Source organism: Crocodylus siamensis, chromosome 3 (assembly GCF_052110815.1).
Source record: "Crocodylus siamensis isolate JL-2025a chromosome 3, ASM5211081v1, whole genome shotgun sequence".
Lineage (NCBI taxonomy): Eukaryota > Metazoa > Chordata > Crocodylia > Crocodylidae > Crocodylus > Crocodylus siamensis.
Genome location: NC_143397.1, coordinates 171,561,273 through 171,588,429, shown reverse-complemented (window position 1 = coordinate 171,588,429; position 27,157 = coordinate 171,561,273). Strand labels below are relative to the sequence as shown.

Below are 27,157 nucleotides of genomic sequence, written 5' to 3'. Positions count from 1 at the left end.
GTGATTAAGATTTGGAATCTTACCACTGAGTGGAGCCAGGATTTTACCCAGTGTCAACATGTAGTTTACCAACTTAGAGTATTTTAATTATTATTAATGTACTTACTGCAGAACTTTATATCAGCATGTTTGAATTATAAAATAGTAAGCTTTCAACAAGGACTGTGGGATGCACTAGTTAGTTCAAATATGGGTTTGCTGGGTCAGATATCTACTACTTATTCAGACTGTTTAGCGTAGCTGCTTTCTAGAGCTAGACAGTGCATATTGTTGTCCAGGATCAAAGTGAATCCTCCTACGCTCTATTCAGAGAGAATGATTTAATCACAGTTTTGTTTTAGGAAACATCAACAAAAGTTAAAAATGAAGCATTAGAATTTTTTGGCATCTGAAGATGTTTCCTTAGGACTTCATTCGATGGGGCTGTAAAAAATTACAGAGGCAGGTCTTGACAAATTGGCCTGGGAATTGACAAAAGATAGTTGTAAGATCTCATGTTATAATCCTGAGGTTAAAATGTTTCAATTAAGAACATGATGTAGCTTTAGATGAGGCTTTGTATTTGAGGAGTGTTAGGGTAGCAGTGGGTTAGTAGCAAAATAAGTTTTATTTTGGCAGCCATTGTCTGCAAATATAGCTTCAGGGAGTATAGTGAAGGAAATGAATATTACCTTAAGTAGATCTAACTTGCTGATAGAGAGGAAGTCTTAGTAAAAGGATTTCCTTTTCTAAATCTCTGCACCTTCTTCCTAGTTTTCCCTGACTATAATTAGTACTGCTGAAGATAATTGCATAACAGTTATGCCCTCTGTATGAAACAGCCTTTATCTCCAAATGCCTCCCAATCCCTGATGTCAGATGCAGGCCCAGAATACAGTGATGTCTATGGTACCCTAGTGATGCCCTAGGGACAGACTGTCTGTTGATGTTATCAAAGCTGTTACAGTCTACATAGGCTATGGGTCTGAAGTTGTTGGTATTTCCTTGTATTCATACAAGTATCACTGAAGGGGAGCTGCCTCTGGGCAGGAGTCAGCAGTTAGTGCTGGAAAAGAGGACATCTGGGTGAAGGCACTGTAACAATCCCTTACTCCTAAGGGTGTCAGGGAATCTTTAAAATTTGTGTGGAACAGGACTTCAATTTTTAATTCTTCACCCAAAAGATCCACATCCAGTAAATTTCATGGCACCAGATTTTTAGCTCAGAATGATGCAGTGCTAAGCCAGCCTTGCCTGTCTTGCAACGTGTGCTCCCCACATTAGAAGTTTTGAAAGCCTGGGACTTAGTTTAGTAAACTATCTCGTGCAGCACTATTTTAACTTCTGCTTCTGTGTGCTTTCTACTGTTCTACATATGTTTTTGAGTACTGACATGAGGGCTTTTCTTTAGATATTTCAAATAGTGTGGAATTGTTTCTGCACTCTTCAGATTCATCAGAATATCCACTGATATGCACCATATTCATGCTCAAGTTCAGTTTTCCTCTACAATTAGAAATCAAGATCCACTAAAAGAATACTTTTTGCCAAAGCTTCTAAGGGCTTCAGAAATATTAATGAATTAAATCTCACCATTTGCTTTGGAGATAGGGCAGGAAACAGTAGCTGTACTGCAGTTAGGCATTTGGGCCAAAGAAAGGTTAAATGTCAGGATTAATGCAGATCTCCGAAAGCTTTCTTTATGCCATTTTAATCACATTATTTGAAAAAATTCCAGCAGGAGATAAAAATGAAGCATTTGAATTTATGAAGCCTGGAGTTATTTGCCTAAGTTTTGTTTGTTGAAGTTAAGAACATTGCAGAGAGAGGCCATGACAAATTGGCCTGGGAATTGTTGAGAAATTTTCTGTAAGAACCCTACGTCACACAGTGAGGCAAAGACAGCCAAGAAGAGATTTGGATTTTCTAACTTGCAGTCCTATGCTTTAACTTTTCTAACTTATCTTTTCTTTCCATACCCTTCATTAACTCATCGTTCTTGGATACTCATGATAACATGATAGTGGTCTAATCAAGGTTGAGAGTTCCTTTTAAAAGGAATGGATCCCAAATGTAGTGTGAAGTGCAGCTGAGTCAGTAAATACTATAGTTTAGAAACACCTTTTATCTCTCTTTGTGCATGCATACATAAAATATTCAAATGTTTCTGTAAATAATATTGGTTTTGATATTGAAATTGTTGTTACTTGCTTAGTTCTAGCTATCATGACATTATACACGTTGCCTTGAGTAGGAGGCTTTTAGGATACTAAAATACATGTACAGTAAAAGCCCTGTTATCTGGCATTTTACTAACCAGCATTTCTATTAACCCAGAAATGCTAGTCAATGATAAGGCTTCATTGTGCTTGGCACTATTCAGAGACCTAAATCTGAAGAGAGAATGATCAAATACGTACACTAACTTGCCACCATCAACTTTCCAGTCCTTGACTTTTTTCTTCTTCAAGTCTGGTTTTGTTTCTCCCATTAGAATGTTTTCCTTTGACCACTAACGGCACCAGGCCTCTGTTGTTGTATTAAGTCTATGAGCTAATCTGAGGAAAAATGTGGCACTTCCTTTGAGGCAAATTATTTCTAATCCTTATCCTTTACACTGACACCTTTTTCATAGATTTCATAGACATTTGGGCTGGAAGGCACCTTGGAAGATCATTGAGTCCAGCCCCCTGCCCAGGGGCAGGAAGTCAGCAGGGATCGTAGGATCCCAGCAAGATAAAGATCCAGATGTCTTTTGAAGGTGTTCAGAGTAGGTGCTTGAACCAGCTCCGGTGGCAGTCTATTCCAGACCTTGGGGGCTCGGACAGTGAAGAAGTTCTTCCTTATGTTTAGCCTGAAACGGTCTTGGAGAAGTTTGTGGCTGCTCGATTTTGTCATCCCTTGAGGTGCTCTGGTGAATAGGCGCCCTTCTTTACCAGTGGTGTATACTACTTAGGCTTGAACAAGCAGGCTGATTCACAGAGAACTGTTGGAAAGATGTTGTTTGAAGAATCCCAGAGATTGACAACTATTTAGGTATGAGAGGTGGGCAGAGGACTCGTACATTTAAGGAGATCAATAAATAGGTGACCAAATTAACATTCTGGCATAGTGGATTCAAAGGTGAGATATGAAAAAACAAAACGGGTAGAGCTGGGGAGAAGAGGAGAAGCATTATAAAACTAAGGCTATGTCTACATGGCACAAAACAGCTCTGTGAACTGTAACTGGATTAATTGTAGCTGGGGTAGCTCAGGTACTGGCAGCAGTAGAGTTGTGTTAGTGCAGTACCTCATCAAACCAGTCAGCCTTCTCAGAGCTAAGGAGCTTGGGCTGAGAACCATGCTTTGGGTACCCAAACCTTTGTTTCTGGCACACAAGCTAGCTCAGGTATCTCTGCGCAGCACTGAATTGTGCTTTGTAGATATACCATAAACAAAGAAAAGGTATTTCTGTTGGTCAGGAACACAAAGCACCAAAATCAGGAACAAAGGCAAAAACCCAGCCAAACCACAGCAAGCAAAAATTATGTACGTGTACACGAATGCGCGCGCACACACACACGCACACACATGCCTGTAGCCATTATATGACATTAATTGACACATGCTGAGATTCTGGCCCCCAAATTCCAGATTGCTACAATGTTTTTCTTCCTATGTCAGGTTATTCTAGTCCTCCCTCCAAACTGCATATGACACATTTAGGGGCAATTGTACTGGTGAATCTAAGGGAATTTCTGATTCATTACTTCTTTCTTCCAGCACCTGCCATCTGTAAAGGAATCAGTTAACTTCCATAGGCTCACTTAAACTTGGCCACACATACTGGGCGTGTCTACACAAGACATTTACTGCAGAGTAGACTAATTAGTTCTGCAGTAAACATGGCAAATCTATATATATGGCTCTATTAGGCTGGAATAAACTAATGAACTTCACAGCAGGGTAGTACTTGTAAATACAAGTACTACCTTGCTGTGGAGTTGTTTTACTCTACAGCAGCGCAGGTGTAGATGCTGGCCTAGCTGGCTGGGGCATGAAGGTGCTTCAGTGTTGGGGCTGCCTGCTGGCTAGCCCCACACCGGAGCACTCCCGTGCCTCGGCCAGCCCCTCTGCAGCACATTAAGTCAAGGGGAGCAGCCCAGGGATAGCTGGCTGATCGCCTGGGCCCTCTGCCAGCTGGGGCTCCAATGCGGCTGAACATGCTGCAGTCCCAGACACATGCTGAAATGGCACACCTCGGAGCAATAAGCTCCAGAGTTTATTGCTTCACATTAATTGTACATGGAGATACACCCACTGACATGTTATTTACAGTCTTACACTTTATATTCTATTCTGTTGATGCTTGTGTGGCCCATAGTAGTAGCTGAGTGACTTCACAGATTTACAGAAGTTTAGGGCTGGAAGGGAGCTTGTGAGATGGTTGGGTCCAGCTCTCCTGCTCTGGGCAGGAAAGACTGCTGTGGTCAAATAAGCCCAGCCAGGAGTGCATTCAGTCTCCTTTTAAAGATCTCCAGGGTAGGGGCCTGCACCACCCCTGCTGGGAGTCTATTCCAGAGTCTGGTCATGAACTGTGAAGAAGTTTTTCCTTGTATCCAGTCTGAAACCTCCTTCTAGGAATTTGACTGTTCTTCCTGGTTTTTCCCTGAGACACTTTGGTGAATAGTTGTTCACTTAGCCCAGTGCTGACCTCTGATATATTTGTAAGCTGCCACCAATTCCCCCTGAAGTCTTCTCTTGTCTAGGCTAAACAGTCCCATATCTGTCAACCTTTCTTTGTATAGCTTGCTCTTCAGGCCTCTAGTCATACCAACGGCTCTTCTCTGGACTCTCAAGCTTCTCTACATCCTTCTTGAAGTATGGCACCCATAATGCATTAAGCAATGTGAATATCACTTGTCACATTTGATTCATTCCTTCTTTTATCCTTTCCTTGAAGTAGAAAATTGTATATACAGTGCAGTGTTTTGACTGGGAGAAGGAGGGGGGTGCCATAGGGACTTCTGAATGCAATTATGAATGCGTTCCAAACACAAAGGGAGGTGTTGATATTTTGAACCCCAACTTTGAGCAAAAGGACTGCAAGTAGTATGTTGATGTCAGAATCAGACTGAAGGGCAGTGCAGTCTTTTTGTGGGAACCAGTTAGCAAATGCAATGGATCGCTTGTCATCTTGGATCAGAAAGGACATAACATGTTCTCTAGAAGTCAGGAGAAATTTAAGCATTTAAGAAATTTTCAAAAGGATCTTAGGGAGGGTCTTGCCCCTCTGCTCATGGTCAGATTTATCCGTACATGGGCTCAGGAAGGAATTTTACCCCATGGTCATATTGGTACAGACTATTGGGGGCTTTGCTTTCCTACGTAGCAGAGGGTAATGACCCTCTTCTTTGAATCTGTAAAATGTCTTTTAATAACAGAACATCTGTAAAGCAAAGGGATAATTGCAGTCCTGTGGCAGGTTGGGGATGCTATATCTTGTAGTCACGTGACAAGGTTGATTGTGTAGTGTTAGGAATAGATTAGACAAGGATTTGTATGGGATGGTTTGGATAGGAATGAGCCTGCCTCGGGAAGAGATGGGGAGGGGTAGGGGTGGACTACGTGACCTCCAAATGTCCCTTTCAACCCTAGTTTTCCATGATAACAACTTGCATTTACACTAATAACATGGTGGGCTACAACTTGCCTTGGTGCTTTGATAAGCTGACCCTTAGATCACAAGAGAACTTGCATGCATAGGCAACACAAAGAGGGACACGGGGTGCACATGCTCCCCCTGAGATGGGCCACCACTGAAGCCACCATTAACTTCTGTGGGCGGTTGCCAGTTGACCCCCGCCCCCCCTCACTGCCAACGCGGCCGGTGGCATCTGTGGGTGGTCCCCACTTGTTGCTATGGTGTGCCCCCAGTCTTGGGAGGCACCAGTTGTTCAGGCTTGCACACATTGGGCAGTGGAGAAAGAAACAGCTTGTGCACTGTGAGTCGGACTTTGTGCCATGTGAGAGCCTTGAAGATTATTAAAAAGACAAATAACAATTGGACACTCAACTCCTAGTAGAAATAAGTAGGAGTTAGGCATCAAACTGCTACTTATGCATTTGAAAGTCTTTTCCCACTGTAATATATTCAGCAATAGTCAATGATGACATGGCCTTTGTTTAACAACCTTTTATAGGGGACTTTATCATTGCCTTAAATATTTTAATACTATTGGCTTTTAACTGAACCAGTCTGAATTGAATCATGGAAGGGCTTGTTTGATAAAGGGAAATGAAAACAGAACCCAAAGTCTGAGTGTAGGGAAAGAAGCCACAGTAGTAGGAAGCATGACACAGAGGAGTGAGTGCATCCTCTCAAACAGAGCTGCAGAAGGGCTATGACTAGTGAAATGGTTACCATTCATGTATTAAACATGTTAGCCCATTTCTAGCACAAATCCAATTGTGAAGCTTTGGGAAAAGTGGAGTGGGTTATGATGTGAATTAAATGAGATTAACATTGGTCATTCATTACTGCAATCACTACTCACTTTGCTGGTAACCTGAACTACAAAGGGCCACAACCTATTGCCTCTTTCACATGCCTAAGTGGTACTTGCTTAGGTAACTGCGTAGATGCAGCTATGCAATTTGGGAATCTGTAGCTGTTTGCCCCAAGCACTCCAAATGAACCTGCTCAGCAGGTCACACTATGCTTTGATCAGGGGAAGTGGGGAGATAAAATTGCCCAGGCAAATGCATGCCTGGCAAGCCCCAAAACTAATCACAAAAAATAAAGCAGTCTTCAGCCTCCTCTTGAAATTGGCCCGCTAGGCAGCCAAGATAGGGAGACGTGAGGCCAGGAGGAAGACAAGCTAAGGAGTATGCGGGTCACTGGGCTGGATGCTGCCCTGGAAGGGAGGGGGCTGGATTCCAGTCTGGGCTCCTGCTTCCAATGTGGCAGTAACTTTCCCGGTGCTGGTTAGCCACTTCCGCCAATGAATAAGAAATATAATGTGCAATGAGCCAGCTTCCCAGGGGGGGTTAGGGAGCACACTTGCATAATGCTTAGCTTGTGGTCTAGTGGTTAAAGTAATGTGCTGGGAAATGGGAGACAAAGTTTGAAAGTCCCTCTGGATGAGCACAACCTAGTATCTTTGTCTCCTGTTCTCTGGGTGCCTTAATCTACTGCATTAAAAGGAGGGTTTACCATCACTTCCCCTGCAGCAAGTGTGCGCACAGAGCACTCCTATTTCCCCAAGTAGAAACAGAAGTCTAGGCTCTGCCTAAGTGCCAGAAGCTGCAGTTACAGTTATGTAAATGCTTCTTAGGGTAAACTGAATTTAGCCCATAATGTGTAACCCCTACTCTTGCCTGCTAGGCCAGTAGTTCCAAATGCAGAGTGTTACACAAGGCCACAGTGGGTGGCCTGTAGTTGGTAGGTGGATCAGATCCAGCCCTCCCCACCCCTAGACTGCAAAGGTAAGTTAAGAACTTTGCTTTTATAACCCTAGGATTTTCATTTCCATCACCTTTGTTAGTGTCTTCAAGTAAGAGAATGAACAGTTGGATAATGAGTGTGCCTGGTGTTCTCTGAGAGGCATTGTAAACTGACAGTGGGCTGGTGGTCCAGAAAGTTTGCAAACCACTGCATTAAACCAACAGCTGAAAGTAAAGAAATTATTTTATTTTTTCATGGTTTCTTTCAGTGACCAGTCTGTATTTTAACAGTGGTCATAGCCTCACTATGCTCAAGCAGCTACTGTAAATCACCAAGAACACATTCATATAGCAAATGAGAATCAGCAAAAAGAAGAGCTTAGACAGTAGTAGGATGGTTGTAGCTCTTTTATGAGTGGCACCAGCACTGGTGAGTGTGTTGAGGGAGGAGATTGAAATGCATTGAATTGTATCAGTTAGCCTCCCTTTTAAATCTGGTAATAATACAACTAGTGGGAGAGGTCTGTATTGGTAAAGTGGTAGGGTACAGCAAGGCTGGCTCACAGCCCCTCACCAGACCAACTTGGGGGAAGTCTGTTGCAGACTTCTCAGTGAAGGCAGTAGGGCCATAGGTTCACCCCATTGCACTGCAAGCAATGCCTAGGTGTTAAAGGAAACCAGATTCTGCGTTTTCTGCCACAAAAATATTATCTCCCAGTAGCTTATGCCAGAAGTGGGAATGCACAACTCCTTGATTTTTTTGTGGTGACTAACTGGAAGCTGACCCACCTATGCGGGCTCCATTCATCCAGCCTGTCTTTTCATCGCTCTGGAAACCACACCACTGAGCCTGAACAAAAGGCAGCATCTGAGCGTATCTGAATTCTGCTCTCTCGTTTTCCAGGACCCACCGCTACAACCGCCTCTCTAGTGTCTTTCTCAGCTGGTCTTACACAGAAGCCTTTCCCCAGCGATGTTGGCATAGTCCATTTTAACAAAGTACTTGTGAATGATGGAGACTACTATAATCCTAACACAGGTAACAACTGAAAGAGAGGGGAGCCCAAGCTGGCAAGCTAATCAGACATTACCATGAGAAAACAGCACTGCCGTATTATTTCAAATGGTACCAGTGTGCTCATTCTAGGCAAACAAAAGAATACGTAGCACCATAAGGCTTATAATACTGCAAGTTAGAAATAGCATGGCTACCAGAGGGCACAGGAGGATGTCCAAATCTGCATGTAGCCTAAGTTTCCATATGCTCACCAAAAGAGTTCAGATTTTGTAAGCACAGCCTCATGCAGGTCTGCAACATTGAACTAGAGGTAGAAAATATAAACAACAAAACACTAGAGAACCAGGAAGTGTAGAGTGAAGGGGAGCAGCTCCCAAACTGCAACTTAGTCTGGCTGCTCATCAGAGGAGATCACTGCTGCTCCTGTTGCAATCTCTGTAAGATGCACAGGTCTGCTTCATCTAGACCCCAAGTTTGACACCATCAGCTTGATGCCTACCACAGTAGAACTGTCCTGTTGACTGGAGTTTCAGAGGGCATTTAGCAGAGGGTGAGAGCTAGCGCAAAAGCAGTGTGGTGCTGTAAGATAGAGCGCAGTCTTCCTTCCCTTGGAGGGTGTTGAAGGACAAAAAAATTCTCTCTTGTTGCCATCCTTAGACGCATCCCAGATGCAGCAGCTTCATGTAGAACATGGGAGGATTTCCATAGCAAATGGACCTTTATTTCCACTAACTTTAACAGACTTGTTCAGATGGCTGGATAACACTGTAGTGTTAATATTAGTTCTTACTGCCCTACACATGACAGTCTCCATTTTCTGTACATCATAAAGAGCTAACTCTGCACTCCCTCTGGCAGGCATCTTCACATCCCCCTTCGAAGGGCGCTACTTGATTACCGCCGTGCTAGCTCCCGAGAGAGATGAGTATGTAGAAGCTGTGCTGTCAGTCTCCAACGCAAGCGTTGCTCAGCTCCACACAGCGGGCTACAGAAGAGAACTGCTAGAATATCACAAGCCGAGAGGAGGGAAACAAACTTGTGGCGGGGCTGGAACTTTCCACCTTGTTCTTCACCTAAAAGCTGGAGATGAAGTAAACATTGTCATTACTGGAGGCAAACTGGCCTACACAGACTCCGATGAAATATACTCCACGTTTAGTGGAGTCCTTCTCTATCCTTCCATTTCTCATGTCTAGGTTCCTCTCAAAGAGAAGAGGGCAAGATATTCAGAAGGAATTGATTGTAATAAAATTTGAAGCTTTAATATATTCAGTTTATATATTTAACTGAGTGGTAGTTTGATAAGCCATGTTGAGTTCTTCATCTTTTTCTTCTACCTTGGAGACTTCTTGGTATCACCACCTTGAAAGGTGCTGTTACAGTAGTTAAACTAATTACTACTCCCCGCCCTACCCCTACATGTATGTAAAGAAGAAAGTGTCAACACATCTGCATTCAGAGCTTACAGGTCACTCCAGCATGCTTTTTGGTTACTCCCTAGTACAGAGTTTATCCACATCAGCTCTCCCCAGTGGCCAGGTGCTAATTCCCAGCACCACTCATTCAAAGTTCGGCATTTTTCTTCCAATTGTTGTTGAAATTTACAAATTGATACCTTCACTTTTCCATTATGACAGGGAAGAGGAACTGGGAGTGCATGGGAATGACCTGACCTCTGGCCAGGATACTTCATTTCAGGGAACAGTTAGCTCCAGGGAATTACTGACCTTGGCTACTCTGAACAGCAACCATACAAAAAAGGGTGGGGGGTGGTATTTTGTCTGCTTGGAGACCAAACCCCTCTCTCAGTCCCAAGGTGAATCCTTGAGTTTGCCAGAAGTGGTCATGAAGTAAAGGGTAGGACTGTGTTACACGATGTGCCCATAAATATGCTTTTTCCCACCCAGTGGATGAAAGCTACCACTTGGTAGTTCAGCCTTGAGTGGAAGAGCAGGGAGTTTTCATCTCCTATAGGCATAAAAAGCAAAAGCACAGGTCAGTCTTGAAGAGTGGTTGACACTCCTCTACCTCAGTGGTAAAGGAGCAGTTCCCTCCTCTACCTCACAGTAACCACTGATGTGCCACTTCCAAGCAGTTGGAACGATTTCCTTACAAATGGAGGAAATCTGGTGCCTCGGTCTGGTTCTTCACTTCTGGGTGCTAAATAGGAATCAGACAGCAGATGCAGTGGTGAAATGCACAACCATTGTTTTTAGTTGATGTGGAGACGAAAACTGACCCCAGCTCTGAATGTTTAAGGCAAAATATTCAGAGAAAGAAGGTCTTGCTTCATCTGGTAACTTAGATCAAAGCAAGTTCTGAAGAGCCAAGTCATCAGTGATCAGAAAATGCATATTTCAAACTACATTGTTTAACAAGCTTCATTTAAAAAAAATGAAACTCTTTCTTCCTTTTTGCTTTGGGTAAGACCTAAGAATCAAAAGGGGTAAATGGTGATCCAGAGTGGAGCACCAAATATGTGACAGACTGCCTGGGCTGTGTCTCTCTTTTTTAGTAGTCACGCATTACTAGCGATTAAAACTTTCAAACAAGGTGTTTGATTTCTTTAGAGATGCTTACAGAGGAAACCTTCCTTAGCACAAGGAGCTAAATTTAGACCCACCAAGTGCCAGTTCTTCATATCTCCCTTAATAAAAGTGCAGAAGTCAGGCTGAAGGTAGAGCAGGTTGGCACCTTAGAGACTGAACTGATTCAGAGAGGAATTCATAGGCAATAGCCTGTTGAGTTCTTGCAGTTGAGCTGGCTGTCACCTATAAAAATTCATACCTCAAGTACCAGTCTCTACAGTACCACCCTGCCTTACCTTCTGCTTAATAAGAGCAGCAATGAAGTAAATCATGCGTTGGCTCACTAGATCTGTTAGCATTTTAATCTCTTTCCTGGCTGAAAAAAGTCCAAAAAGAGAGTGCAGAGGTATGTTCCAGTTTTGTAGACATCTACAAATTGCTGATTTAATAGCAGGCCTGTGATACTGAGTTTCATCTATTTCAGTCATTTGTAGAATCAACTTTTCTACTTGCAGATCCAAAACAGCTGTGAATAGTCTCAGGATGGACACCGTTCTTATACATGAGGGGAAGACTCCCTGTAGTTAAAATCCCGTCCCATCTGAGGTCAAATAAATGCATAGCTCTGGAACAGATAACCCTTAACAACCCTGTTTCCAAGCAATGAGATGTAGCTTTCCCACAGCAAACTAGTCACTTCCTGAAAGCTGAGCTCATACTAAGAAGCAGATATCGAAGAGCCATTTTTACTCAGTTTTATGAGTAAGTTTCTTCAAACTATTGTTTCACACTGGGTTTTTGTTTTGTTTCATCAGCAAAGCCGGAAAATCCACAATGGACTTTTATGGAGCATATGTGTTAAAAGGTCTTTGTACGCTCTTGGCTTTTAGAAAGCATGGAGTTTACTGAGCAGCCAAGGCTGGGATTGTGCATGCTTTATGGCAGAAGAACTGCAAGCGAAAGACCTACTCTCCGTCAGCCACACTAGGAACTTCATGAGGAATTTAGCAGGCAAGACGCACTGCCATCCTTTTTCTCCAGCAGTTTTAGGTTTACTATATCTGGACCTTTAGTCCAGCATTAGGCATTAGCAGGTAGTGTGGTCGTTACCAACTACATATTTAACACAGAAAAACAGTTGTACAAACCCCTCCTCTGTCCAGACCTCACAGTTGCTTCAAACTGTTAACAGGTTTCAAATACCTTTTAAATAGTAGAGAACAGGTAAGGAAGGGGCCACGTTACAGCTAGACTCTGCAAGGTCAACTGAGTTTGCTCCTCCTGTAGGGAAAGGAGAGGGACTGCCTCATGTTCAGGATTTTTTTTTTTTTTTTTTTTTTTTAAGCACTTCTCCCAAAAGGCTCAACTAGAAGCCTAGAAGTTGGCTCCAGGCTACGTGTGACTCAAGCATTGTTACATTATTGTTGGCTAGCCTAGAAATGACTCATGGAAACAAACAATGTGAGCTGAGCGCTCAGGGAAATCCAGCTGGCAGTTAAACTTACTTGAAATATTGGTTTTTTAATCTAATAATGTATATATACATATCTAAAAGGCAAGGATAGGAGTTTACAGTAAGATCCACAAAAGGACTTAACCATTTTATTCTTGCCTAACTGCCCCACAGGCTAAGCCCAAAATTTAGATCTTGAAAACCTCTGGCTCAACTGCCACCTAATCCTGGAGATTTACTTTCAGCAACATTTTTACCAAAGCAATTCCAGAATAATTGTAAATAGTTTTAACAGATCTGCTGAACATGCTACATTCCCTGCAGGCCTCATCTGGAGGCAGGCTCATAACAAACATACTACTAGGTCAGGCCATACACATACCACCATGTGGTAGTAGTATTGGTAGTCTTCCCCTCCCCTCATTTTATCCAGTATGTAGACATTAGAGATCTCATCTAAAATGCATGCGATATAGTGGAGAGAACTGAACCTGCTAGACACTATTTGGACTATTTCCTCCCTTTCAGAAGACATCACTGAGATAATCTGGCATTCCCCACTAGTATTTTAATAGTATAGGTTCACACTTTATATACTAATAAAAGCCCGAGATCATGACCACAAGACTAGTGGTTAGGAGAATGGGGAAATATGGATAATTCATTCAAAGCAGGGGTGTCAGAGTTGCATGGTTGGTGGGCTTTATTCCCTGCCAGCAGCCCAAAGCCAGGCTGCAGAGCTTCTCACCACAGGCAGGAGAGCACCCAAGCATTTAGTGCCATTGCTGCTTGCTCGCAGTAGATTGGGAAAGGAGGAGGGAACACAGTGACAAGTCAGGGAGCAGAAAGCAGAACAGCATATATGTGGCAGGAGGCAAGGGAAGGGGATCCGAGTGGGACTCAGGGTAGGTGCTTCCCTTGGGGGATGCCTGCCAGAAAGGTAGTCTCCTGCTAATTAACTGGTTGTGGTAGAATAACAATAGGCACAAAGATGCGCTATGGACACAATTACAACATGATGGCTGCATCAAGTTGACATCAAAAGCTGATCCTGTACTATCTCGTCTGAAAAATGAACAAGGCGACAGCTGCAATGTGATGGCAGGGCAACATAAGCTAGGTATCACACTTTCACTTTTGTTAAGTTGGCAGCTTTCCCATTAAGGCCACTACCATCACTGGAGCAAAGTTACACAAAGGTCTGAAAAGGAGCCTCTCACAATACTGTTCAAGGGGGGAAGGTTCAACAAGTATGTTCAGGAATGGGAAAACTAACTTGGTAGAAATTAGCTGCAAGCCAAGAAAGCATTAAAAAACCCCACATAAAATGTCCACAAATGCAACCTACTGAAGCTGCCGTGTTACTGCTCAGAAAGTATATTACAAGAAACTGACTGCCATGTACGTAGTGAGCTTGTATCCAGCAACATGATACTATGGCATCAGAACAAAACCAGGAGTTCAAGGAAATAAAAACACAGAAAACTGGCAGCCAGAAAGTATAATCCAAGCCAGATCCATGACAATTTTAAGGCAGACTGGAAAGAATCAGAACAAACCACAGGGCAAAGATTTACCATTGCCCAAGCCAATCATTTTGTCAGGAAAGCCAGACACTAGTGCAGAAGCCTCATTTGTCTCTTGAAAATACTGGAACTACTCAGACAATCTGAGCACACACAACAGCATCATATAAAGGAGGTTAACATCCCAATACACGGATCATTAATAGAATTTCTCAGGATGATACTTGAGACATTCTGGAATAAAAGCATGCATCTGGAACACTAGAAACTCTACACATTGGCCAAACGTGACTAAGGATATCAGATGTGATTCATGTGGGGAAATACAAGCCAAACAGACAACAAAAATAAATGGCATCCCCAACAGACCCTGAAGCAAAGCAGGAATGGATATTTCCCACCAGAAACCATAAACTACCTCATTATTGTAAGTTACTGTTCTGAGAGCTAGATGCACTATCCCCACACTGAGCCTTATTAGAGCTATGAAGCATTTTAACATGCCTGGGATCCCAAACTGTACTTTTAGACAATGGAGCTTGCATGCAAGTGAATTTGTGCTACGTATGTGGGAATGGGAATTCACTTGCATTACAGGACTGCAACTAGTCAAATGGCAAAGCCAAAACTGTTAAAATTGCTAAGGCTAGTAAAGAAAACAGCAAGAAGTAAGGAAAATATAGCACAATAACCTTACATGAAAAACAGAAAAATCACTCCCAAAGGAGGCATTGATAGCAGCCCACTAAAATGCTTGTCAAGAAGCATTCATACTCTTGCTGTCTATAACACCAGACTTCCCCAACTACATTTGCTTGAATGGAAAAACTGACATGAGCAAGACCAAAGCCTTCAGGCTGAGAAGTTAAAGACCTCCCAGAACTGCAACCAGGAGACCCTGCCAAGATCAGATTACATCCTCAGAACAAATCATGCGCTTGGAAGTAACGTGAGCAATACATTTTCATTCGTGTAACACTGTGAGGGACAGGTATTGTCATTCACCAAAACCACAAATAAAACACGGAGAAGGGTGAAATATGCTGTCCTGCTGACTCAGTTCCAGTAGACAAGACACAGAGGCCAACAAGTGACTGAAAGAGTGGAATAAGTATCTTAAAGCACCACAAAACCCAAAGACTATAAAATTATCCTGTTATCAGTTTGCACCCGCTTTAACAAATTTCCCACCACATAGTATTGGACAACGTCAATGCAAGGCATTTCACACCCTTCCCCCACTTCCAAATTAAAATATTTTAGGTTCAAAAGCAAATTATGAGATTTTAAAGAAGTGCAATACTAATGTTAGGAGCACCTGCTAGGAGGAGCATATATAAACAGATTATAGCACAGACATTTAATTTTCTCTCTTAGATATGAAAAGGGATGTTAATAACCCAATAGGACTGTTATAGTTGATAATATATAAAAGGTAATGCCTAGAAACTGAAAGTGCTCAGATTTCAAGAGATGCTTGCTGAAAGATGACTGTATACATGGAAAAAGGACTAAAGCCTAATTGTTACACTCTTCTAGAGCACCCTCTTTAAACACTGTGTAGCAGTGAGCAGATGTGTTGGGGGGGGTTTTTAAATTGCACTGCCAGTCACTCTTCAAATTCTCAGCTAAAATTTTTATCTGGCTCTTGTCTGTTTTAGGCCTTTATGCAATATAATATGTTGCTCTGGGTTTTGATACCATGCATGCAGTTTTCACCAAACCTGTCCTCTCATTCAAGTACACAGGAGCAGGTTGCTCATACAAGGATCTGTTACTGCTCAGTCTGCTTACAAGAATGGTGTTCTCACACCAGGGCTGAAGAAAGGGAGGGCCGTAGTGTTGATGTCAAAAGGAAGAGAAGAGGAAAAGAAATTAGGAAAGAGAAACCTAAAAGGAAGCTCACAATGTGGGAGTAATCAGGTAAGATTGATAAAGTCAAATATTAGACAGTGCCCAACTGGCATCTGTTCATACTATAGAGTATTCTTAGTGCTTCGCGTATTGTTCTTGCTGCAAGTAAGAGTTTGAAGTGGTGATTTTCCAGTCATATGCTCCTCTGAGAAGAACCAAACTGCAATGCTAGGAGGAGCACAGTTCGCTCCCAAAACAAGTGATAGTTTTGGGCCAACGATAGGTAGGAAGCCTGGCTTAGTCAATAGATCAGCAACAGCTAGCAGTAAGGTGAATTCAGTCTTATTAACTGAACTCATTTAAACAGAAGCCACTATATTAACTACATTTAGTTCTCCTCTTCCTATTCTCTAAGCACACACAGCAGTTCATGGCCAAAGATTCCATCAAATCAGTAGCTCTTAGGAACTTTTAATACTTCTTTTCTAACTAGATTTACCCTTTTCCTTAAGCCAAGCCCATCCACCATCACTAATGCTTAAACAATAAAAATGTGCTAGATTGTATTCAACAGACACTGAATCTACATGCTTGAAAAGCCAGGAACTGCAGCTGTTGGAGACGAGTTCTCTTGAATGTTAGTTTTGGTGCAGGTGTGCAGACATCAAAATCTTTTGGACAGTCAAGTTGTTTGACCCAGGCTTGTAGTTGCAATGCCCTTTTCAAATGGCAGAACAGGGCCATTTCCATTTCCGCGACAGAATCCAAGTGTGGTCAAAACAATAATGCAATTAATTTGGAAGATCAAGCATCTAATCTTTCTGTCATTTTAAGTAATTATCGTACACAATAACATCTCCAGTAGAATTTCACAGCAATGCAAGTAACCAAAACTTTCAACTGCCATGTGTTACAAAGGGCCAACTGGAGAGCATAGATTCATAGATGCTAGGGTCGGAAGGGACCTCAATAGATCATCGAGTCCGACCCCCTGCATAAGCAGGAAAGAGTGCTGGGCCTACATTACCCCAGCTAGATACACATCCAACCTTCTCTTGAATACCCCCAGAGTAGGGGAGAGCACCACCTCCCTTGGGAGCCCGTTCCAGAGCTTGGCCACTCGAACTGTGAAGAAGTTCCTCCTAATATCTAATCTAAATCTGCTCTCCTCTAGCTTGTGGCCATTATTTCTTGTAACCCCCGGGGGTGCCTTGGTGAATAAATAATCACCAATTCCCTTCTGTGCCCCCCTGACGAACTTATAGGCAGCCACCAGGTCGCCTCTCAACCTTCTCTTGCGGAGGCTGAAAAGGTCCAGTTTCTCTAATCTCTCCTCATAGGGCTTGGCCTGCAGGCCCTTAACCATACGAGTGGCCCTTCTCTGGACCCTCTCCAGGTTATCCGCATCCTTCTTGAAGTGCGGCGCCCAGAATTGCACGCAGTACTCCAGCTGCGGTCTGACCAGTGCCCGATAGAGGGGAAGTATCACCTCCTTGGACCTATTTGTCATGCATCTGCTGATGCACGATAAAGTGCCATTGGCTTTTCTGATGGTTTCGTCACACTGCCGACTCATGTTCATCTTGGAGTCCACTAGGACTCCAAGATCCCTTTCCACTTCCGTGCCACTCAGCAGGTCATTTCCTAGGCTGTAGGTGTGCTGGACATTTTTCCTCCCTAGATGCAGCACTTTGCATTTCTCCTTGTTGAACTGCATTCTGTTGTTTTCTGCCCACTTGTCTAACCTGTCCAGGTCTGCTTGCAGCTGTTCCCTGCCCTCCGGCGTGTCCACTTTGCCCCATAGCTTAGTGTCATCTGCAAACTTGGACAGAGTACATTTCACCCCCTCGTCCAAGTCGCTGATGAAGACATTAAAGAGTATTGGTCCAAGCACCGAGCCCTGCGGGACCCCACTGCCCACACTCTTCCAGGTCGAAACCGACCCATCCACCACAACTCTCTGGGTGCGACCCTCCAGCCAATTCTCCACCCACCGGACTGTGCAGTCATCCAAGTCACAGCCCCTTAACTTGTTCACCAGTATGGGGTGGGATACCATATCAAAGGCCTTCCTGAAGTCCAAGTATACGACATCCACCCCTCCTCCTGCGTCGAGGCGTTTTGTGACCTGGTCATAAAAAGAGACTAGATTGGTCAGGCACGATCTACCTGCCACGAACCCGTGCTGGTTTCCCCTCAGCATAATTTGTCCTGCCGGGCTCTCACAAATGTGAGCCTTGATGATTTTCTCAAAGATTTTGCCAAGGATGGAGGTGAGACTGACTGGCCTATAGTTACCCGGGTCCTCCTTCCTCCCCTTCTTGAAAATGGGAACCACACTGGCCCTTTTCCAGTCCTCCGGGACTTGACCCGTGCGCCACGAGCGTTCAAATATTCCCGCCAGTGGCTCTGCAATGATGTCGGCCAGTGCCTTCAGTACCCTCGGATGGAGCTCATCCGGGCCTGCCGACTTAAAGGCATCCAGTTCCTCCAAGTGACCCTGCACCACCTCAGGGTCCACGCATGGAAGTCTGGTGCCTTGCTGCTGCCTCCCTACACTCCCAGTGAGAGACTTGTCATGCCTCTCGCTTAGGAACACTGAGGCGAAGAACTCGTTGAGGAGTTCAGCCTTGTCCCCTCTGTCCGTCACCAATTGTTTCTGCCCATTTAGCAGGGGTCCTATTCCTCCCTGGGCCTTCCTTTTACTCCCTATATATCTAAAAAACAATTTCTTATTGTCTTTTACTTGGGTTGCCATCCTCAGCTCCATGGTAGCTTTGGCCTGTCTAACTGCCTCCCTACAAGCACGAGCAGAAGAGGTATATTCCTCTTTGGTGATCTCTCCCTGTTTCCACTTTTTATGTGCTCCCCTTTTGGCCCTTAGTCTGCCCAGGATTTCTCTGGTCAGCCAGGGAAGCCTCCTGGCCCCTTTCCCTCTTTTACCTCGCACGGGGATCGTCTCGCTTTGTGCTCGAAGGATAGCTTCCTTAAGGCACAGCCACCCTTCTTGGGCTCCCATCATTTCAAAACTACTACTCTGCAGTGCATCCTTCACTAATCGCCTGAGTTTGCTGAAATCAGCTTTCCTAAAGTCCAGCACGTTCACCCTACTGGTTACCTTACCCACTCGACGCCTTATGTTGAATTGTACTTTTAGGTGATCACTGTCCCCCAGATGGCTACCGATCTGTAGGTCCCCTACTATGTCATCCCCCGTTGCCAATACCAGATCCAGTAAGGCATTCCCCCTAGTGGGACCATGTACCTCCTGCGTCAGGTGGAGGTCCTGTACACAGGTTAGAAACCTGCGTGAGCGGTGGGACTTTGCTGTCTGTGTCTCCAGCAGATGTCCGGGTAGTTTAGGTCCCCCATGACCACCGCCTCTTTAGCTTTTATGGTCTCTGAGAGTTGCCTCAGGAGCCCCAAATCTATTTCTTCCCCTTGATGTGGGGGTCTGTAGCAGACCCCTACCACCAAATCCTTTTCTCCTTGCCCCCCATGTAGCCTAACCCACAGTCCTTCTACTTCCTCATCCTTTGATTCTGTCTTGATGAGGGTTGATGTATATTGCTCCTTAACATAGAGCGCAACCCCTCCCCCCCTTTTCCCCACTCTGTCCTTTCTGTACAATCTATAGCCCTCAATATGTACCGCCCAGTCGTGGGATGGATCCCACCAGGTTTCCATCAGCCCCACTAAGTCGTAGTCGTTTAGTGCAACCAGGAGCGCTAGTTCATCCTGCTTGTTCCCCATGCATGGTGATGATCTCTAACTGCACCTCACATTACTTGTCATTACCGTTAGTAAAAGAACAAAACTAGTCTTAGCAAATTTAAATGCAAGTTTTCCAACAGCAATTGCTTATCAATCACTTTCAAATACCCTCAAAAGTATTTGAGAGGAACACCTACCCCATGCGTTCCTTTTGCTTTTTCAAGTCTTTTCAGTAAGGGAACCCAATTTCATCTAAAATATGAAATACTAGTTTATATAAATCCTTATTACTTTAGCACTTTAAAAATAACAAACTGGAGAAAACTTTAGTTTAAATTTGTTTATTGTGGTTACATTGTTTTGAACATCAATAAACATTGCACCAAAGTGTGGGTTATTTACCCGAGATAGTCCAGTCTTGACAAAAACCACTGTACTGGCTTGTTCACAGATTTGACGATTTTTACCACACTACCTTATTACTGATTGCGGTGTTTTACAATCAAATATTTCACATGTTCTTCACTGAATAATAAAATAGAAAGTACTGATGAGCTCTCTCTACCCTCAAAATAAAATCAAAATGCACCTTCCATCTGGAAATAGTTAACACTTTTAAAAAAAATGATTCGGCAGGATTTCACACAGGAAAAAAAACTTCTTCAGGCAAAAGTGATACTTCAAAAGCTCTCTCAGTCGCTACAGATTCCTGGTATTTCATAATGATGTTAAACTTAGTTTCTTATTCTTAAGCAGCTCCTTAGATGTAGAGGAGTTCTTCTAGACAACTTGAATAAAAAGATTTCATGTTTGAATACTTTATAATACACCAGAGTTTTTCCTCAGATGTTGTGCAATTAAGTTGCTTGAAGTGCTAAGACTTTTCCAGCTGAAGAGTATATCATTCTAGAAACAGTACGCTGATGACAAGCATTTAAGAATACATGATCCAAGGACACACCTGCGCTTCTACACCCTTACGGATGAAACGCTTATATTTTGAAGTACAAGCTTAATCATGGTAAAGTAAAAAAATCTAGAAACAGTCACTATATACACAAATGATTGAGTTAATTGTGTTTAATCACTATAGAAATGGGCAGGTGTCCAATGCACTGCCCATATCTGAACTGCAATGTTCCTTGTCTATCCCCAGATAAATACTGCGGAAGGTTGTGACATTTAAACACAGTTCCAACGCTGAGGGGATCTGCGTCTTCAACAACACAGTCTTAAAAAGGGGGGTGTGTGCGCGTGCACACACATGCTTACACACACATAAAAGCTCCTCTTTCATAGAAAGAATTAGTTAACTTTTGTGCTGATCTGAAATAGGCTTAGCACAAGCTTTGTTTTCAGACATTAATTTCAAGCCACTTATTTCCATTAAAGTGAAAGGAAAGAGACGCATAGAATTTTAATGCAATCACTTCATATTAAACTTTACAGCACAAACCCATCATTTGACAGACGTACAAGATGTCTCTTCTTGAGTCCATGAGGTAAAGTACGTAAGATGTACCATACTGTACCCACCAAAGCTCAGTCCCTCAAACTGGATTTTAAACAAACATTAACACTCTATCAGGGCTCCAAACACAAGTCAGTAAAATAAAAATGAAAATAAAAATCCCAATTAGGAAGACTCTGGAATGCTTACATTGCATCAGAAACAAAGAGCAGAAGGGTACCCCACAGAAAGAGGTTATAAAAGGTGCTTTTTGGAAAATCCCTAAATGAAAAAAAGGTTAGTAGCACACACAGAGCTCTCTGCCCTCATTCTTCCCTCTCCAAAATCCTAGCACAGCCCAAATGCTCACAGTAGCTGAAAGGACAGCTATGGAAGAGGAGACAGATGTCCCTATTTCGTTTTTAAATTCCTTCTATAGAAAAGGTGGGTTCCTTATTTTTTATTTTTGAGTTGCCCATTTCCCACTCAAACTATAAAATTCATCACTTGAAATGTCAAGACATAGAAAACAAGCACTTTGGTTCAAAAGAAAGGTAGCCATGTAAGGTACAGCCAGCACCTTGCAATATTTCTTTTTTTTCTGCCCAATATGGAATTATCCTGAATATTTTAAGTTTGTCATGAAGTATTTAAAACCTGCATAAAGTCAGGGCCACTGAGAAAGAGGAAAGGAAATTCAAATCAACACTGGAGAGCCCCGATCATTTTATGGAAAAAATTAAAAAGTTTCTTTCATTATTTTGGAGAAAAACTTCACAAGTGCTTAAGTGACCTCAAAGCCCCAATCTCACCAATTTTCAAAGCTGTTTTCATGTGCCATGAACATTTTACCCCTTGACCAATGTTTTCCCATTTAAGAAATGAGAGGAAATAAAGCAAGGCTTTTAAAGACTGGTGTTTATAAGTTTTGCCAAATGCAGCAATGTACGTGCACAGACAAATTCTGTTCTCATTTGAATCCAGTAAAACAATTCAGCAATAACATTACATTTTTCCAACAGCATTTTTAGGGCTTGATATTAAATCCACTGAAGGCAAAAGATTGTGGTTTTTGACGAATAAACCCTGTGCAATTTGTGGGTACTAGAAGGAAGAACTTGTAAAACAGCATCTTTTAACATTCAAGGAAAACCTCAGCCCAATTCAGTTCAAATCAAGTAGATTTGTAGCACAGCCAGAAACTGCGCTGAATATTATTAGCATGCCATGATAACAATATGCTTTGATGAGGCTGCTACAATTTAATTCAGCTGTTTATATGGCACACAATGCACAGGTAGGTATGGGCTGACAAGGCCTCTTTCCAGCACAAGGGAGGATCCAGGTCATCCCTGTACTTCTCCATTATATACTAATGCAAATTATACACCAAAGCTTTATTCCAGTTGATTTAGGTTTGATTCCATTTATGCTACTTCAGGTGAAGAGCACACAGTCTGAAAAAAAAAAAAGGAATAAATATCTACCAAATGTGCTCTCTCACTGGCAGCCTGAAGGTAAGAATTTGCCCCCTTTATATTAGACAGGGGGATCAAAGTAATGTGAAAGAGGCTGTAAACATTTGATTTCCAATATGGGAGGAATCCCTTGGTGCAGGCACGGTAGTAGATGCCATAAGGAATTTTTACAAAAGTGTACCAGCTACGGGAAGGACAAAAGGTAGCATTTTCCCTACTGCACCATGGAGATTCTGAACACTGCTGCAAAACGTAAGGCAGTCTTGGGAAGCCATCGTAATCCTGAGGGCCTGCCCAAGTTATCCAAGTAGTAATTGGGGCCTCTCTAGCCTGCAAGTAGGGCCAAGTTTAAAGAGTGGCTTAAACAACCTTAGTCTCCACTCTCCCCCTAACCAGCAGACAGTTTCAGACGCATCCTACCTCTTTCTGAAGGGTGAATTCATAAGTCTAAACCATGAAAATCCATTGCAGTTAATGACTTTGGGGTACCCAGTAGGGAAACACTGCCAGTCAGCTGCTTTGGAGCCGATTAGTACACCTGTGGCACAATTCGTACCTGAAACAGTTTACAGGATTGGGTCTGAAACTGAGGAACAGCCACATGGCAATGCTTGTCATTTACCCCAGCGTGCTGTGCTGGCTGCGCTCCACACTACAGCATTTGGACCATAAGCCTCACCTGTAGGCTCGCACCTGCTGAAACCTCACAATACAAAATTCTGGAAGGCCCTGGAGAAGGACTGATTAAAAAATTAAATACATCATTGTCTTGTAATACAATTCCCTGAATGTATTCTGCACATACTTTTTACTGGCCTATAAACTGTGCGCATTTACCTGCATCTCAATGCTGGCTTTCCTCCCTGCCCCGCCCTACAAAGCTCTTTTCTTAGCCTTCCCTGCACGGACACTTGACCTGGAAGGTTATAGCCTGCGAGTAACAAAAACCATAGAAATACCTTGAGACAATGTTGATTTTAAAAAGTTTAAGCAACAAGCCCATAAAACGTTTTGATCACTGTATGTTAAAAACTGTATGAGACCCAAGTTAACATGAGCAGGTGCTACATTTATCTTGACTGGACATTGTCTTGTTTTTTTGTGGCAAAGTATGTGTTTACATTTGAGGAACAACATTAGGTCTTCACAGTCCCCAGGGCTATTAATGTCTACGATATTTTCTATTTTTTGTTTGAGAAAGAGCCACAGTTGTCTGAGGCAGCTGCTCTTCTATAAAATGGCCTACAATGAATTTGAACACTGGTCCATGACTGCTCTCATGTGGCCGATACAATCTATTTGGCAGCTTCCATAAACTTTTTGGCTTCTTTTTAAAAAATATAATTCTGAGACTAATACAAAAGGTCTATGTTTAAGGTAAGATTTCTCTCTATGGTACTACAAACTTGCAGCTAAAATTCCATCTCTGTGTTGCCATCTACTGTCTCAAAGTTGCTACTATCACACAGGCTGATCCCAGATGCCTTTTAAGAGCCGAGCTAAGACAAGCAAATTCAGAAATACAATAACTTTGCTGTTTGTTTGTGCCAATCCCACAGAACTAAACTGTCTTCTTTAGTAAGACTTATGGTACCAAAGTATAAATTTAGCCTCTTCAGTAGAGGTCTTTCTTCATATTTAAACTGAAGATAAATGGCTGAACAAGAAATCCCATCTCAGTGGGATGGAACAGTGCTCTTCAGGCCAGGTCTTCCATGTTCACCTCAGGCAGTGGTTCACGCCAATAGCAGAAGGAGCTGAATTCTGGGCATGCGAAGGCAGAACTCTGTTCTTTATTAAGCAATGGGAACACATGTTCCACAAGCTCACTTAGCCTGTAATACCTATATTAAAACGAAGAAAGAAAAAAAGAAAGATTATTATTCTACAGTCTAGCCCTCACGTAATTGTAACCAAATTGCAGCTTTAGAAGTCTATTCCAAAAGCCTCCACTCCAAAAGGCAGCACTCCTCCAAAACACTATTTTTCATTTTACTTTGTCAGTTTTATTTTCTTTCTGAACTTGTTTTAGCAAATATTTGAAGCTGAAGATTTCCAGCAGGGAACATTTTTTCCCCCTTCTTACACAAGTTCCTTAGGATTTTGTATTATAGTCATTGTCACAGTAGTTGCACACTGCCTTGCCTGAACCACTTTTTCTTAGTGAAACACTAAAAGTGGCCTTACGAGGATTTGTTTCCCTTGGTCCGTTCTTGGATCAGTTCACCCTTTGGGTTCACTGTAAATATCCTGCAGTCTGGAACTCCCACTTGTGTGTAGGCATATACATCCTGCAAATAAAACAAAAACACAACAAAAAACTGGCTCAGGAAAAAATGCTGTTTGAGATTCTTTATGTGAGAAAAAGCAAAAGACAAGGATTTTCGAGGTTCATATTTTTTACTAGACCAACTGCAAAGTTGGGAGAGATTTTGAACAACTTTCAGACAAAGTACTCTTCCTCATATTTTAATGGATTCCTGACAAAAGCCAAAATCTGTTTTATCAACATTTATTTGCACGCCCTGTATTTAGCTCTTTAAAAAGACCAAAGGCCAGAGAACAGTGACTCTTTGGCAGAATGCTCATTTTATAGAATAAAAAAGCAACACATTTTAGGAGTGTTCCTTCCTAATTCAAGATTTAAGTGCCCATTAAAATGGAGAAAACATTAAATAATAAGCAAGAAGAATGCGTGAATGTGCAGACTCTAGACTGAGTAGCATGGAATTAATCAACTTTCTCTCTTACAGTCTGTGGTGAACATTATTACATACTCTGGTATTTCTAAAATGTCATGTATCTAATAAGGGCCAGACTCTGAAAACGTGTGCGTGTAAGTACCTTTGCTCATATGAGCAGTTTTACTGACTGACAGAAGTACATATGTTCATGAAGGGTCCCCTCCCACCCATGCGTTTGTATGACTGGCACTTAAATATCTATTCATTTTTCCTTTGGACTAAAAATAATTGTTTAATGCCCTTATTCAATTTGTAAAACAGACAATAAAAACTAACATATTGTTCAGAGTATACATCAACCTTTTCGCTTGCCTCCAAAACAAGCTGAATCTGATTTATACATAGTCATCTTACAATTCAGCCCCCAACAATACTCACTTTTGGACTTGTGATATTTTTGGGCATGCAAAATACCAAATTTAAAAAAAAAAAGGTCAACCTTATTTTGGTATTTTTAATTAGTTTAATCCTTTGGGTTATTTGATCCTCCTGTGGGACTTTCTAAAGGGGATTTATCTGCAGTTAACTTAAAGTGGCTTTTTTTCCTAAAAATTGAACCAGAAATTGTTCAGCTTCAACGTGAAGTTGACATATGTGGGGTCAACTTGGTATTAAAATTATATGCCATTTCCCTTGCTTCACAAATTAAGTGTTAATAGAGCGTTTAACCCTTCAGTTAGAAATGTGAAGACTTACATTGGGCCTGTTTCCAAAAGCAGCATAGAAAGGCTGTTTACTTGGTGCAAACAGGTTCTTGATATCATTCAAACACTCAATTTTAAACTTCTCAGGCTTCTTTTCTATCACTTCCCTAGAATAAAATGTGAACAAATCAGTGAATCTAGAATCCCAATTTGAGAGGCAAACTTTTCCTGTTCAGCTGGTGTTTGCATTTTCACAGTACATGGTAAAACTGCGGTGGCATAACGCAGTGGACTTTAGGAAGGCCTTCGACACCGTCTCTTACCCCATTCTCGTTAAAAAATTAGGAGATTGTGGTGTCGATGCCTACACAGTCAAATGGGTCACCAACTGGCTGGAGGGCCGCACCCAGAGAGTGGTGGTGGATGAGTCATTTTTGACCTGGAGGGATGTGGGCAGTGGGGTCCCCTAGGGCTTGGTCCTTGGGCCCGCACTGTTCAACATCTTCATCAGCAACTTGGACAAGGGGGTAATAAGCACCTTGTTCAAATTCGCGGAAGACACTAAGGTGTGGGGAGAAGCAGGCATGCTAGAAGGGAGGGACAGGCTGCAATTGGATCTGGACAGGTTACAGGGGTGGGCGGATGAGAATAAGATAGGATTCAATACTGACAAGTGAAGGGGACTGCATCTAGGGAGGAAGAACCAGCAGCATACCTACAGGCCGGGGAACTCCCCTTTCATCAGCGCAGAGGCAGAAAAGGATCTTGGAGTCATTATAGACTCCAAGATGAACATGGCTGCCAATGTGGGGACGCAGTCAGGAAGGCTAATCGCACTTGTCATGCATCCACACATGCATTGCGAGCAGCTCCAAGGAGGTGATCCTCTCCCTCTATGACACTGGTCAGGCCACAGTTGGAGCACTGCGTCCAGTTCTGGGCACCGCACAGGAGGGATGTGGACAACATGGAGAGGGTCCAGAGGAGGGCCACTCGCATGATCAGGGGGCAGCAGGGCAGGGACCTGAACCTGTTCAGCCTCCACAAGAGGAAGCTGAGAGGGGATCTGGTAGCTGTCTATAAACTGGCCAAGGGAGACCAGCAGGCAATGGGAGAGTCCCTGTTCCCCCAAGCTCTACTGGGAGTAACAAGGAATAATGGCCATAAGTTGACTGAGAGTAGATTCAGGCTAGATATCAGGAGGTGCTACTTCACAGTCAGGGTGGCTAGGATCTGGAACCAGCTTCCAAGGGAAGTGGTGCTTGCTCCTACCTTGGGGGTCTTCAGAAGGAGGCTAGATAGACACCTTGCCAGGGTCACTTGACCCCAGCATTCTTTCCCG

General features: G+C 42.8%; 2 protein-coding genes across 3 annotated transcripts in view; one reads left to right on the top strand and one right to left on the bottom strand.

Annotated features, from left to right (window-relative positions):
- EMILIN2 (elastin microfibril interfacer 2) overlaps window positions 1–9,703 on the top strand; it is a 62,657-nt gene extending 52,954 nt beyond the window's left edge. Inside the window, exons 7-8 of the mRNA XM_090039748.1 lie at window positions 8,311–8,445; window positions 9,283–9,703. Coding sequence (XP_089895874.1) covers window positions 8,311–8,445; window positions 9,283–9,620 — 473 coding nt within the window. The 3' untranslated portion in view covers window positions 9,621–9,703. The remainder of the gene's footprint in view (window positions 1–8,310; window positions 8,446–9,282) is intronic.
- An 11,334-nt stretch (window positions 9,704–21,037) lies between these two features.
- The window catches only part of LPIN2 (lipin 2), a 59,779-nt gene continuing 53,659 nt past the window's right edge, over window positions 21,038–27,157 (bottom strand). Inside the window, exons 18-20 of one of the 2 annotated variants that reach the window (XM_090039749.1) lie at window positions 25,868–25,982; window positions 24,615–24,718; window positions 21,038–24,271 (exon numbers count right to left, since the gene is read on the bottom strand). In XM_090039749.1, the coding sequence (XP_089895875.1) occupies window positions 24,127–24,271; window positions 24,615–24,718; window positions 25,868–25,982 (364 nt within the window). In that variant the 3' untranslated portion in view covers window positions 21,038–24,126. The remainder of the gene's footprint in view (window positions 24,272–24,614; window positions 24,719–25,867; window positions 25,983–27,157) is intronic. The other variant, XM_090039750.1, reaches the window with a different exon arrangement.